This window comes from Salmo salar, chromosome ssa02 (genome assembly GCF_905237065.1).
Source record: "Salmo salar chromosome ssa02, Ssal_v3.1, whole genome shotgun sequence".
NCBI lineage: Eukaryota > Metazoa > Chordata > Actinopteri > Salmoniformes > Salmonidae > Salmo > Salmo salar.
In genome coordinates this window covers 77,792,023-77,807,643 of record NC_059443.1, presented here as the reverse complement: position 1 = coordinate 77,807,643, position 15,621 = coordinate 77,792,023, and the positions used below count along the sequence as shown (strand labels likewise).

At 43.7% G+C, this 15,621-nt stretch overlaps 1 protein-coding gene across 2 annotated transcripts in view; it reads right to left on the bottom strand.

The window, feature by feature from the left end:
* LOC106594055 (beta-1,3-N-acetylglucosaminyltransferase lunatic fringe) overlaps nt 1–15,621 on the bottom strand; it is a 31,564-nt gene that overhangs the window by 6,060 nt on the left and 9,883 nt on the right. The window contains exons 2-4 of one of the 2 annotated variants that reach the window (XM_045710508.1): nt 4,645–4,693; nt 3,188–3,290; nt 2,380–2,548 (exon numbers count right to left, since the gene is read on the bottom strand). In XM_045710508.1, the coding sequence (XP_045566464.1) occupies nt 2,380–2,548; nt 3,188–3,290; nt 4,645–4,693 (321 nt within the window). The remainder of the gene's footprint in view (nt 1–2,379; nt 2,549–3,187; nt 3,291–4,644; nt 4,694–15,621) is intronic. The other variant, XM_045710512.1, reaches the window with a different exon arrangement.

The window sequence follows — 15,621 nt, the reverse complement described above, 5'->3', positions numbered from 1 at the left end:
ATGGTCGCCTAGGATAGGGGGCGCTACAGCGATTTTTGAAAAAAATGTGTGCCCATTTTAAACGGCCTCCTACTCAAACTCAGAAGCTAGGATATGCATATAATTAATACTTGTGGATAGAAAACACCCTAAAGTTTCTAAAACTGTTTGAATGGTGTCTGTGAGTATAACAGAACTCATATGGCAGTCAAAACCCCGAGACAGATCGTAACAGGATGTGGAATTCTGAATTGCGGACTCAACTTCATCACTTTGCCTATAAATCACACCGTGAGCTATGGTTCATTGAGCACTTCCTATTGCTTCCACTAGATGTCCCCAGTCTTTACAAAGTGGTTTGAGCCTTCTACTGTGAAAACTGACAGAATGAGAGTCTGTGGAACGCGGTCACATGGGGAGGGCCATCACCATTATGACGCCGGCGCCCCTGGCTACCCTCCCCTTTCGAAACGTTTTGAAAGACAATGCAATCGTCCCCCTTGAATGTTATTGGAGCTCTGGTTGAAAAAGGCCCTAAAGATTTATGTTATACAACGTTTGACATGTTTGAACGAACTTAAATAAAAAAAAAATCAATTTTGGTAAGCGAGGAGTCCCGCGCACGACGGTACTTTTGGTGCAGCCTTCAGAACGCGCTAACAAGAAGACATAAAGGATTCACTTTTTCGAACGAAAATACATTTGTTGTGGACCTGGGATCCCTGGAAGTGCCTTCTGATGAAGATAATCAAAGGTAAGGGATTATTGACAACAGTATACAAGACTAGATTTGATATGCGATATTTCCAAGATGGCGCTGACCTGTATTGCTAGCCTATTTTTTCTGAGTATCGCATCCCCTTTTATCACAAAGTGTGATTACCCAGTAAAGTTATTTTTAAATCTGGCATTGCAGGTGCTTTCAAGAGATGCTAATCTATAAATCTTAGAATGACAATATTACATTTTAAAAATGTTTTAGAATAGTAATTTAGTAAATTGTAGCGCTGTTTCACCGGATGCATTTGAGGGAAAATAGTTAGTCAACGTCACGCGCCGATGTAAAATGCTGTTTTTATATATAAATATGAACTTTATCGAACAAAAGAATGCATGTATTGTGTAACATGAAGTCCTAGGAGTGTCATCTGATGAAGATTGTCAAAGGTTAGTGCTGCATTTAGCTGTTTTTTGGTTATTTGTGATGCATGTGGTTGGTCGGAAAATGGCTATGTGACTACTTTTACGATACACTCTAACATAATCTAATGTTTTGCTTTTGCTGTAAAGCCTTTTTGAAATCGGACAACGTGGTTCGATTCAGGAGAGGTGTATCTATAAAACGATATAAAATAGTCCTATATTAGAAAAAAAATTAATATTACATTTTGTTATGCTAATGGCGATAGGATTTTTCGCTGGATGTTTAATGCCCCTCTGGTACCCCTCGTTCAATGGTGTTCACGGGGTTTATCAATCTCCCCAGGGTGGGAGTAAAACGTTGGGTGATTCGCTCTGTCCACAAGGGGGCACCCCTCCCCCTAGATGGCTCATTTATGGGATTCAGTGCTGATTCCTGCCTGTAGCTCACTCACCATGCGTTAAGATCTACATCGGCCCTGCATCAACACAACTTTCTCTATCTCGTTAAGTGCATTCAGGAGTATTGGGCCGTGCCCACTAATGCTGTTTGTTTGAATAGACTAAAAGTAACAACTTCGTATGAGTTAAAAAACATTGCATGCTATCTATCTCCATCTTGGTGGCGCAGTGGAATAATTCCATGGATTCAGAACAGAAGATCATAGGTTCAAAACCCACACAATAATAAAGAAATGGGTTTGCATGATTAATGCCTAAGAAAATTAATTTTCATGTGTCCTATCTATACTTGGAGTTCCACACAGTTAACCTAAACTAAGCTAGCAGTGTTATTGAAACATTCAGTGAAAAGTTAAAGTTATTTAAAAAAAAAAAATCCAAATACTCTTTTAAGCATTAAGAATATTTAGGGAATGTTCTCAGAATGTTATTTAATTACCTTCAAATACCCTATAATTTATGTTCTCAGAACGTTAATAAAACCTCCCAGGAAAACTTTCAGGGAACTATAGTAACCATAGCAAAACGTTCTCAGAACATCCCTACAGCCTCAAAACGAACATTCCCAGAACAGGCTATATGTTAACTTCTGTTCTCAAAATGTTTAAAAAAAACAGTTCAGTTTAACCAGTCAGGAAACGTATGGCTTCATTCCCAGAACTAATGGGAAACCAAAAATGTACGTTCCCACAACTTCCAAGGAAACAAAATGTGCTTGCTGGGTTATTATATAGTCACAAAACAAAATAAAGGTTAAAATGAGAAGAGAAACATGTTTTAGGTTAGTGAACACATTACCTCCTGGTCCCTTACCGTGTGGGAGTCGCCAAACCTCTCGGTGGCTTCTAGAGGTCGGTCGAGACTAGGCCGGCCAATGTAGACGTCGTGGGCATGGCTGTAGTGAGACAGGAGCTTCACAAGGGGACGTATGTTCACGTAGTTATCATCATCCACGTGGCAGAACCACCTACAAGGGTTAACAACAATCAGTATCATTATCCACGTGGCAGAACCACCTAGAAGCGTTAACAACAATCAGCATCATCATCCACATGGCAGAACCACCTAGAAGGGTTAACCACAATCAGTATCATCATCATCCACGTGGCAGAACCACCTAGAAGGGTTAACAACAATCAGTATCATCATTCACGTGGCAGAACCAGCTAGAAGGGTTAACAACAATCAGTATCATCATCCACGTGGCAGAACCACCTAGAAGGGTTAACCACAATCAGTCATCATCATCCACGTGGCAGAACCACCTAGAAGGGTTAACCACAATCAGTATCATCATCATCACGTGGCAGAACCAGCTAGAAGGGTTAACCACAATCAGTATCATCATTCACGTGGCAGAACCAGCTAGAAGGGTTAACCACAATCAGTATCATCATCCACGTGGCAGAACCACCTAGAAGGGTTAACCACAATCAGTATCATCAACCACGTGGCAGAACCACCTAGAAGGGTTAACAACAATCAGTATCATCATTCACGTGGCAGAACCAGCTAGAAGGGTTAACCACAATCAACCTGACTTTGATTCCTAAGCCATTAACGCAAACTGCTAATTTTGTCATTTCGGTTTGTGTGTGTGTCTTACTTCTTGCCAGAGCTGATGAAGGTGTCGTATTCGACGGCCATTTTACAGGACAGAGCCTGGCGACTGTGGGCCGCTGAACAATTAGTATTGATCATGTGACTCCCTGTAGGAATAACATCAATCAATCAGTCAGTCAGACAGTCAGTAAATGAGCCCTGGGGTCAAATGATGCATAGCACACATTTCAGCACAACACAGTACAGTATGTGACTTTTAACAAAGATGATTGGATGCTATTGTGTTACTATGGTGGCAAAACAGTTTTGAATGAGTCAGCAATATTAGCTTCCTGTTATAATCTGGCACCTCTAGAATAACAATATTAGCTTCCTGTTATAATCTGGCACCTCCAGAATAACAATATTAGCTTCCTGTTATAATCTGGCACCTCCAGAATAACAATATTAGCTTCCTGTTATAATCTGGCACCTCTAGAATAACAATATTAGCTTCCTGTTATAATCTGGCACCTTTAGAATAACAATATTAGCTTCCTGTTATAATCTGGCACCTTTAGAATAACAATATTAGCTTCCTGTTATAATCTGGCACCTCTAGAATAACAATATTAGCTTCCTGTTATAACCTGGCACCTCTAGAATAACAACATTAGCTTCCTGTTATAATCTGGCACCTCTAGAATAACAACATTAGCTTCCTGTTATAATCTGGCACCTCCAGAATAACAATATTAGCTTCCTGTTATAATCTGGCACCTCCAGAATAACAATATTAGCTTCCTGTTATAATCTGGCACCTCTAAAATAACAATATTAGCTTCCTGTTATAATCTGGCACCTTTAGAATAACAATATTAGCTTCCTGTTATAATCTGGCACCTTTAGAATAACAATATTAGCTTCCTGTTATAATCTGGCACCTCTAGAATAACAATATTAGCTTCCTGTTATAATCTGGCACCTCTAGAATAACAATATTAGCTTCCTGTTATAATCTGGCACCTTTAGAATAACAATATTAGCTTCCTGTTATAATCTGGCACCTTCAGAATAACAATATTAGCTTCTTGTTATAATCTGGCACCTCTAAAATAACAATATTAGCTTCCTGTTATAATCTGGCACCTTTAGAATAACAATATTAGCTTCCTGTTATAATCTGGCACCTTTAGAATAACAATATTTGCTTCCTGTTATAATCTGGCACCTTTAGAATAACAATATTAGCTTCCTGTTATAATCTGGCACCTTTAGAATAACAATATTTGCTTCCTGTTATATTCTGGCACCTTTAGAATAACAATATTAGCTTCCTGTTATAATCTGGCACCTTTAGAATAACAATATTTGCTTCCTGTTATAATCTGGCACCTTTAGAATAACAATATTAGCTTCCTGTTATAATCTGGCACCTCTAGAATAACAATATTAGCTTCCTGTTATAATCTGGCACCTTTAGAATATGTGTATAAATGTGTTTTTATTTTTGAATCTCACCCATCCTCTTCCTCAGCCTGTCATCCTCTCCGTCGGTGAATATGTACGTCTGAAAACACACACACAAAGAGGTCAGTGTGTGTCTATATCATAATGTAGTGTCAATAGTGAGACAACGCTACTCTGTAGAACAGTAGTCAGACAGGATGCGTCCCATATAGTACACTATTCCCTATAGGGGAAGGACGGCTCATAGTAATGGCTGGAACGGAGGCAAACGGAATGTCATCAAACACATGGACACCATGGAAACCATGTGTTTGGTGTCTTTGTTACCATTCCACCGATTCCGCCCCAGCCAGTACCATGAGCTAATCCCCAATCAAGGTGCCACCAACCTCGTTTTTTCCCCTCACCAATCTACACACAATACCCCATAATGACAAAGCAAAACATTTTTTTGGGGAAATTGTAGCAAATTTACACAATATTAAAAACTGAAATATCACATTTACGTACGTAAGTATTCAGACCCTTTACTCAGTACTTTGTTGAAGCACCTTTGGCAGCGATTACAGCCTCGAGTCTTCTTGGGTATGATTCTACAACCTTTGCACACCTGTATTTGGGGAGTTTTTCCATTCTTCTCTGCAGATCCTCTCAAGCTCTGTCAGGTTGGATGGGGAGTGTCGCTGCACAGCTACTTTCAGGTCTCTCCAGAGATGTTCGATCGGGTTCAAGTCCGGGCTCTGGCTGGGCCACTCTAGAACATTCAGACACTTGTCCCGAAGCCACTCCTGCATTGTCTTGGCTGTGTGCTTAGGGTAGTTGTCCTGTTGGAAGGTGAACCTTCGCCCCAGTCTGAGGTCCTGAGTGCTTTGGAGCAGGTTTTCATCAAGGATCTCTCTGTACTTTGCTCCGTTCATCTTTCCCTCAATCCTGACTAGTCTCACAGTCCCTGCCACTGAAAAACACCCCCACAACATGATGCTGCCACCACCATGCTTAACCGTAGGGTGCCAGGTTTCCTCCAGACATGACACTTGGCATTCAGGCCAAATAGTTCAATCTTGGTTTCATCAGATCAGAGAATCTTGTTTCTCATGGTCTGAGAGTCCTTTAGGTGCCTTTTGGCAAATTCCAAGTGGGCTGTCATGTGCCTTTTACTGAGGAGTGGCTTCCATCTGCCACTCTACTATAAAGGCCTGATTGGTGGAGTGATGCAGAGATGGTTGTCCTTCTGGAAGGTTCTTCCATCTCCACAGAGGAACTCTGGTGCTCTGTCAGAGTGACCATCGGATTCTTGGTTACCTCCCTGACCAAGGCCCTTCTTCCCCGATTGCTCCGTTTGGCCGGGCGGCCAGCTCTAGGATGAGTATTGCTGGTTCCAAACTTCTTCCATTAAGAATGACGGAGGCCACTGTGTTCTTGGGGACCTTCAATGCTGCAGAAATGTTTTGGTACCCTTCCCTAGATCTGTACCTCAACACAATCCTGTCTCGGAGCTCTACAGACAAGTCCTTCGACCTCATGGCTTGTGGGACCTTATAGACAGGTGCGTGCCTTTCCAAATCATGTCCAATCAATTGAATTTACCACAGGTAGACTCCAATCAAGTTGTAGAAACATCTTAAGGATGATCAATGGAAACAGGATGCACCTGAGCTCAATTTCAAGTCTCATAGCAAAGGGTCTAAATACTTATGTAAAAATGTATAAAATCCTGTTTTCACTTTGTCATTATGGGGTATTATGTGTAGGTTGACAACAAAAATTATATTTAATCAATTTTAGAATATGGCTGTAACGTAATAACATGTGGAAAAAGGTCAAGGGGTCTGAATGCACTGTAGTGCACTACATAGGAGTGAAGACAAGGGGTCTGAATGCACTGTAGTGCACTACATAGGAGCGAAGACAAGGGGTCTGAATGCACTGTAGTGCACTACATAGGAGCGAAGACAAGGGGTCTGAATGCACTGTAGTGCACTACATAGGAGCGAAGACAAGGGGTCTGAATGCACTGTAGTGCACTACATAGGAGCGAAGACAAGGGGTCTGAATGCACTGTAGTGCACTACATAGGAGTGAAGTCAAGGGGTCTGAATGCACTGTAGTGCACTACATAGGAGTGAAGTCAAGGGGTCTGAATGCACTGTAATGCACTACATAGGAGTGAAGACAAGGGGTCTGAATGCACTGTAATGCACTACATAGGAGTGAAGACAAGGGGTCTGAATGCACTGTAGTGCACTACATAGGAGTGAAGTCAAGGGGTCTGAATGCACTGTAGTGCACTACATAGGAGTGAAGTCAAGGGGTCTGAATGCACTGTAGTGCACTACATAGGAGTGAAGTCAAGGGGTCTGAATGCACTGTAGTGCACTACATAGGAGTGAAGTCAAGGGGTCTGAATGCACTGTAGTGCACTACATAGGAGTGAAGACAAGGGGTCTGAATGCACTGTAGTGCACTACATAGGAGCGAAGACAAGGGGTCTGAATGCACTGTAGTGCACTACATAGGAGCGAAGACAAGGGGTCTGAATGCACTGTAGTGCACTACATAGGAGTGAAGACAAGGGGTCTGAATGCACTGTAGTGCACTACATAGGAGTGAAGTCAAGGGGTCTGAATGCACTGTAGTGCACTACATAGGAGTACCATTTGGGCCCCAGTCCCAGTCATCCTGTTTGATCAGGCTGTTGTTGGTAAAGTAAAGTGAAAACATTGTTTCAGCCGACTGGTCTAAAACAGAACAACATTCTGTTCCATCATTGTTCCACAGGGTTGTTTTCCACTACAGGTGAAACTGCACCTGTATCCTTCCTCTGACACGTCATCATGTTACATACACACACACACACACAGACACAGAGGGTAGGGGTAGTTTATCCACCACAGTCACATTATTGAGTGGAGACAGACAGACAGACGGTAGGGGTAGTTTATCCACCACTGTCTCATAACTTAAATGCATTTAATAAATAAAGATCTTTAGGGTTACGGTATATTTTGGAGTGTTATACATTTTCATGTAGACAGACATTTCCAGACAGCCAGACAGACAGACAGACAGACAGACAGACAGACAGACAGACAGACAGACAGACAGACAGACAGACAGACAGACAGACAGACAGACAGACAGACAGACAGACAGATGGTAGGTAGTTTATCCACCACAGTCACAGTATTGAGTGGAGACAGACAATAGTGCTGATATTGAATCTGGGCCAAGACTAAGGTAAACCACTCAGCACCATAACAGCTGCTGACCAGTCCAGTGGTGTGTGTGTGTGTGTGTGTGTGTGTGTGTGCGTGTGTGTGTGTCTGCTAGTGTGACATTCAATGATAGACCATACACATACAGTACCAGTCAACAGTTTGGACACACCTACTCATTCAAGGGTTTTTCTTTATTTTTGAACTATTTTCTACATTGTAGAATAATAGTGAAGACATCAAAACTATGAAACCCCAAAAAGTGTTAAACAAGTCAAACTGTATTTTATACGTTAGATTGTTGAAAGTATCCCCCCGACACTCACACACTCCGAGGTATTAGCATACAGCTGCTGTAGTTAACTAGAGAGGGACATCTCCATGGGAGAAAGTCTTTGTTCCAACTCTCTCTGAGACATTCCTCACATTACTCCCACTGCCGCGTGTGTCTGTGTGTCTCCCACTTCAACAGTTCCCACTGCATAATGAGTTGGCATGACTCTGGGTTAACAACAATGTCCCGACCAGTTAAAAGCCCTACAACGTTATTATATGGTACAAATTCATTAATTCAATTAATGGTTACTATTTTTCAATTAAATAACCACATTTTAGAAGTAGACAACGTTTGTGTGTGTGGGTGTGTGGTATGTCTGTGTGTGTGTGGGTGTGTGCGTGCGTGGTATGTCTGTGTGTGTGTGTGTGTGTGTGTGTGGGTGTGTGCGTGTGTGGTATGTCTGTGTGTGTGTGTGTGGGTGTGTGCGTGCGTGGTATGTCTGTGTGTGTGTGTGTGGGTGTGTGTGTGCGTGGTATGTCTGTGTGTGTGTGGGTGTGTGCGTGCTATGTCTGTGTGTGTGTGTGTGGGTGTCTGTCAGAACTCAGGAAGCCAGCATCAGCCAGGCGTACCCCGGATTCCCCCAGGCAGGAAAGACCCACCCTGAGACCCCCCAAATAAACACAGACACTTCCCTGCCCCCTGCCTAGCGCAGCACATGGGCAAAACAGTCTCATCTCTCCCTTTTCCATGGTGGTGTGTGGTTCTCTTATCACACACACACACACACACACACACACACACACACACACACACACAACACACGACACACACACACGACACACACGACACACACGACACACACAGACACACAACAGACAGGGTCAGTGTTTTGATGTGAGTGTCAACACCTCTCTCCAGCTTCCTGCTCCCATACTGATAATAGATTACATTACATTCTCACGTGTGTGTGTGTGTGTGTGTGTGTGTGTGTGTGTGTGTGTGTGTGTGTGTGTGTGTGTGTGTGTGTGTGCGCCTGCGTGTGTGTATATTTGTTTGTCCAGGTCTCTTCAGACTTCTTAAACTGTGTTTGCCTGCTGAGCTAAACCCTAGGCATTATCTCTGGGAGCTAACACAAGTCTCTGACTCTCCTATAACCTCTGTCTCTCCTATAACCACCGTCTCTCCTATAACCACTGTCTCTCCTATAACCACTGTCTCTGACTCTCCTATAACCTCTGTCTCTCCTATAACCACCGTCTCTCCTATAACCACCGTCTCTCCTATAACCACCGTCTCTCCTATAACCACCGTCTCTCCTATAACCACCGTCTCTCCTATAACCACCGTCTCTCCTATAACCACCGTCTCTCCTATAACCACCGTCTCTCCTATAACCACCGTCTCTCCTATAACCACCGTCTCTCCTATAACCACCGTCTCTCCTATAACCACCGTCTCTCCTATAACCACCGTCTCTCCTATAACCACCGTCTCTCCTATAACCACCGTCTCTCCTATAACCACCGTCTCTCCTATAACCACCGTCTCTCCTATAACCACCGTCTCTCCTATAACCTCTGTCTCTCCTATAACCACCGTCTCTCCTATAACCTCTGTCTCTCCTATAACCACTGTCTCTCCTATAACCACTGTCTCTCCTATAACCACCGTCTCTCCTATAACCACCGTCTCTCCTATAACCTCCGTCTCTCCTATAACCACCGTCTCTCCTATAACCACCGTCTCTCCTATAACCTCTGTCTCTCCTATAACCTCTGTCTCTCCTATAACCACCGTCTCTCCTATAACCTCTGTCTCTCCTATAACCTCTGTCTCTCCTATAACCACCGTCTCTCCTATAACCACCGTCTCTCCTATAACCACCGTCTCTCCTATAACCACCGTCTCTCCTATAACCACCGTCTCTCCTATAACCACCGTCTCTCCTATAACCACCGTCTCTCCTATAACCACTGTCTCTCCTATAACCACTGTCTCTCCTATAACCACCGTCTCTCCTATAACCTCTGTCTCTCCTATAACCTCTGTCTCTCCTATAACCACTGTCTCTCCTATAACCACTGTCTCTCCTATAACCACCGTCTCTCCTATAACCACTGTCTCTCCTATAACCACTGTCTCTGTCTCTCCTATAACCACCGTCTCTCCTATAACCACTGTCTCTCCTATAACCACCGTCTCTCCTATAACCACTGTCTCTGTCTCTCCTATAACCACCGTCTCTCCTATAACCACTGTCTCTCCTATAACCACTGTCTCTCCTATAACCACCGTCTCTCCTATAACCACTGTCTCTGTCTCTCCTATAACCTCTGTCTCTCCTATAACCACCGTCTCTCCTATAACCACTGTCTCTCCTATAACCACTGTCTCTCCTATAACCACTGTCTCTCCTATAACCACCGTCTCTCCTATAACCACTGTCTCTCCTATAACCACTGTCTCTGTCTCTCCTATAACCACCGTCTCTCCTATAACCACTGTCTCTGTCTCTCCTATAACCTCTGTCTCTCCTATAACCTCTGTCTCTCCTATAACCTCTGTCTCTCCTATAACCTCTGTCTCTCCTCTCTGTCTCTCCTATAACCACTGTCTCTCCTATAACCTCTGTCTCTCCTATAACCACTGTCTCTCCTATAACCTCTGTCTCTGTCTCTCCTATAACCACCGTCTCTCCTATAACCTCTGTCTCTCCTATAACCTCTGTCTCTCCTATAACCTCTGTCTCTCCTATAACCTCTGTCTCTCCTATAACCTCTGTCTCTGTCTCTCCTATAACCACCGTCTCTCCTATAACCTCTGTCTCTCCTATAACCACTGTCTCTCCTATAACCACTGTCTCTCCTATAACCACCGTCTCTCCTATAACCACTGTCTCTGTCTCTCCTATAACCACCGTCTCTCCTATAACCACCGTCTCTCCTATAACCTCTGTCTCTCCTATAACCTCTGTCTCTCCTATAACCACTGTCTCTCCTATAACCACTGTCTCTCCTATAACCACCGTCTCTCCTATAACCACCGTCTCTCCTATAACCACCGTCTCTCCTATAACCACTGTCTCTCCTATAACCACCGTCTCTCCTATAACCACCGTCTCTCCTATAACCACTGTCTCTCCTATAACCACTGTCTCTCCTATAACCACTGTCTCTCCTATAACCACCGTCTCTCCTATAACCACTGTCTCTCCTATAACCACCGTCTCTCCTATAACCACTGTCTCTCCTATAACCACTGTCTCTGTCTCTCCTATAACCACTGTCTCTGTCTCTCCTATAACCTCTGTCTCTCCTATAACCACTGTCTCTCCTATAACCACTGTCTCTGTCTCTCCTATAACCTCTGTCTCTCCTACAACCTCTGTCTCTCCTATAACCTCTGTCTCTCCTATAACCTCTGTCTCTCCTATAACCTCTGTCTCTCCTATAACCTCTGTCTCTCCTATAACCTCTGTCTCTCCTATAACCTCTGTCTCTCCTATAACCACTGTCTCTCCTATAACCACTGTCTCTCCTATAACCACTGTCTCTGTCTCTCCTATAACCACCGTCTCTCCTATAACCACCGTCTCTCCTATAACCACTGTCTCTCCTATAACCTCTGTCTCTGTCTCTCCTATAACCACCGTCTCTCCTATAACCACTGTCTCTCCTATAACCACTGTCTCTGTCTCTCCTATAACCACTGTCTCTCCTATAACCTCTGTCTCTCCTATAACCACTGTCTCTCCTATAACCACTGTCTCTCCTATAACCACTGTCTCTGTCTCTCCTTTAACCTCTGTCTCTCCTATAACCTCTGTCTCTCCTATAACCTCTGTCTCTCCTATAACCTCTGTCTCTCCTATAACCTCTGTCTCTCCTACAACCTCTGTCTCTCCTATAACCACCGTCTCTCCTATAACCACTGTCTCTCCTATAACCACTGTCTCTGTCTCTCCTATAACCACTGTCTCTCCTATAACCTCTGTCTCTCCTATAACCACTGTCTCTCCTATAACCACTGTCTCTGTCTCTCCTATAACCTCTGTCTCTCCTATAACCTCTGTCTCTCCTATAACCTCTGTCTCTCCTATAACCTCTGTCTCTCCTATAACCTCTGTCTCTCCTATAACCTCTGTCTCTCCTATAACCTCTGTCTCTCCTACAACCTCTGTCTCTCCTATAACCTCTGTCTCTCCTATAACCTCTGACTTGACAGTTCTTTCTCCTCAATCAGCAACCATGTATTTGTGTGTGAGTGTCCCAGTGTGTATGTCCGTGTGTCCCTGTGTTTGTTTGTATCCCTATGTGTGTGTGTGTATCCCTATGTGTGTATGTCGGTGTGTTTGTCAGCAGTCCAGTCTTTCTCTCCAGCTGTGTGTTCTCGTCAGCCCTGTGAGCTCTTAAACCCTCCAGAAGAAAACCAGCTCGTGTGTGTGTGTCTCTGTGTGTCTCTGTGTGTGTGTGTGTGTCTGTGCGTGTGTCTCTCTGTGTGTGCGTGTGTCTCTGTGTGTGTGTCTCTGTGTGTGTGTGTGTCTCTGTGCGTGTGTCTCTCTGTGTGTGCGTGTGTCTCTGTGTGTGTGTCTCTGTGTGTGTGTCTGAGTGCGTGTCTCTGTGTGTGTGTCTGAGTGCGTGTCTCTGTGTGTGTGTCTGAGTGCGTCTCTGTGTGTGTGTCTGAGTGCGTGTCTCTGTGTGTGTGTCTGAGTGCGTCTCTGTGTGTGTGTCTGAGTGCGTCTCTGTGTGTGTGTCTGAGTGCGTGTCTCTGTGCGTGTGTCTGAGTGCGTCTCTGTGTGTGTGTCTGAGTGCGTGTCTCTGTGTGTGTGTCTGAGTGCGTCTCTGTGTGTGTGTCTGAGTGCGTCTCTGTGTGTGTGTCTGAGTGCGTCTCTGTGTGTGTGTCTGAGTGCGTGTCTCTGTGCGTGTTCGTGTGCGTGTTCGTGTGCGTGTTCGTGTGCGTGTTCGTGTGCGTGTTCGTGTGCATGTCTGTATCTGTGTGTGTGTGTGTGTGTGTGTGTGTGTCTCTGTGTGTGTGTGTCATTGTTAAGACCCCACAGAGCAAACTACACATTGTCTCATACAGGGGAGAGAGAGAGAGGAGAGAGAGAGAGAGAAAATGGTGAGAAGAGAGAAGGGGGAGGAAGGTTAGGAGGAAAGCCAGAATTTGAGTTTTACAACACAGGAAACTACATTAATTGAACAATAACGAGACAGAGAGAGAGAGACACAGAGAGAGAGAGAGAGAGAGAGAGAGAGAGAGAGAGAGAGAGAGAGAGAGAGAGAGAGAGAGAGAGAGAGAGAGAGAGAGAGAGAGAGAGAGAGAGAGAAAAGGAGAAACATTTTATAACAATCAACCACTATAACAACCAAGTAGCTAAAGTCTCCTGGTGACGTCACAACTACCTCTGAGGCAACATATTATCAAGGTTACCTCTGCCAGGGTGTGTCTGTGTGTTTACTCTCCTAAACATCACACACATACCTCTTCACTTCCCACGAGAAAGAGAGAGAGAGTTCCCAGGGTGTGTGTGTGTTTAGGTATTCCCTTACTCAGCAGTCCAAAAGTAGCCTATAGGGGTGGGGCGGGACACACACCTGAGAGCAGACATAGGAATGTCCACACACACACACACACACACACACACACACACACACACACACACACACACACACACACACACACACACACACACACACACACACACACACACACACACACACACACACACACACACACACACACACACACACACACACAGGTAAACACAGTGCTTTCCTCTCTCTGTTCAGCCAGGTCGCTTATGACCCACTGCGAATTTAGACGTCCATCCAGGTAAGCAGGACATCAGCAGATGACTGCAAAACCGGACACTAGGGGGCGACGATGAGCTCTATTAGCATCAAGTAGGCTTGGGTTTTGATAAGGTGTTGTGGAAATGGATGGCGGATAGTGATGGGGGATGAAACAGATACAGTTACATATTGCAATATTATTTTTGGAGGATAATATATCGATACTTTACATTTTTTGTTAGGTAGCGTTGGCTAAAACTAGTCAGCTGTACCTGCACCAAAACTTCAGTTTTTCATCCTATATCTTGTTCTCCATCTTATTATTCCATTGTGAGCCAACATGTTTTCAGCACTTATTTCCATGACTGATCAAAACTTGTTTTCTCATGTCTCTCTCTTGTCTCTCTGCAGCAGCCATACAGTGAGGGAAAAAAGTATTTGATCCCCTGCTGATTTTGTACATTTGCCCACTGACAAAGAAATTATCAGTCTATAATTTTAATGGTAGGTTTACTTGAACAGTGAGAGACAGAATAACAACCAAAAAATCCAGAAAAACCCATGTCAAAAATGTTATAAATTGATTTGCATTTTAATGAGGGAAATAAGTATTTGACCCCCTCTCAATCAGAAAGATTTCTGTCTCCCAGGTGTCTTTTATACAGGTAACGAGCTGAGATTAGGAGCGCACTCTTAAAGGGAGCGCTCCTAATCTCAGTTTGTTACCTGTATAAAAGATACCTGTCCACAGAAGCAATCAATCAATCAGATTCAAAACTATCCACCATGGCCAAGACCAAAGAGCTCTCCAAGGATGTCAGAGACAAGATTGTAGACCTACACAAGGCTGGAATGGGCTACAAGACCATCGCCAAGCAGCTTGGTGAGAAGGTGACAACAGTTGGTGCGATTGTTCGTAAATGGAAGAAACACAGAAGAGCTGTCAATATCCCTCGGCCTGGGGCTCCATGCAAGATCTCACCTCGTGGAGTTGCAATGATCATGAGAACGGTGAGGAATCAGCCCAGAACTACACGGGAGGATCTTGTCAATGATCTCAAGGCAGCTGGGGCCATAGTCACCAAGAAAACAATTGGTGACACACTACGCCGTGAAGGACTAAAATCCTGCAGTGCCAACAAGGTCCCCCTGCTCAAGAAAGCACATATACATGCCCGTCTGAAGTTTGCCAATGAACATCTGAATGATTCAGAGGACAACTGGGTGAAAGTGTTGTGGTCAGATGAGACCAAAATGGAGCTCTTTGGCATCAACTCAACTCGCCGTGTTTGGAGGAGGAGGAATGCTGCCTATGACCCCAAGAACACCATCCCCACCATCAAACATTTTTTATTTATTTTTATTTCACCTTTATTTAACCAGGTAGGCAAGTTGAGAACAAGTTCTCATTTACAATTGCGACCTGGCCAAGATAAAGCAAAGCAGTTCGACAACATACAAAAACACAGAGTTACACATGGAGTAAAACAACATACAATCAATGATGCAGTAGAAAAAAAAACAAAAAAATAAAAAATAAAAAATAAATAAATAAGACTATATACAATGTGAGCAAATGATGTGAGATAAGGGAGGTAAAGGCAAAAAAATGCCATGGTGGCAAAGTAAATAAAGTATAGCAAGAAAAACACTGGAATGGTAGATTTGTAGTTTGAAGAAAGTTCAGAGATAAAATATAAATAATATGGTGCAAAGGAGCAAAATAAATAAAATAAATAAATAC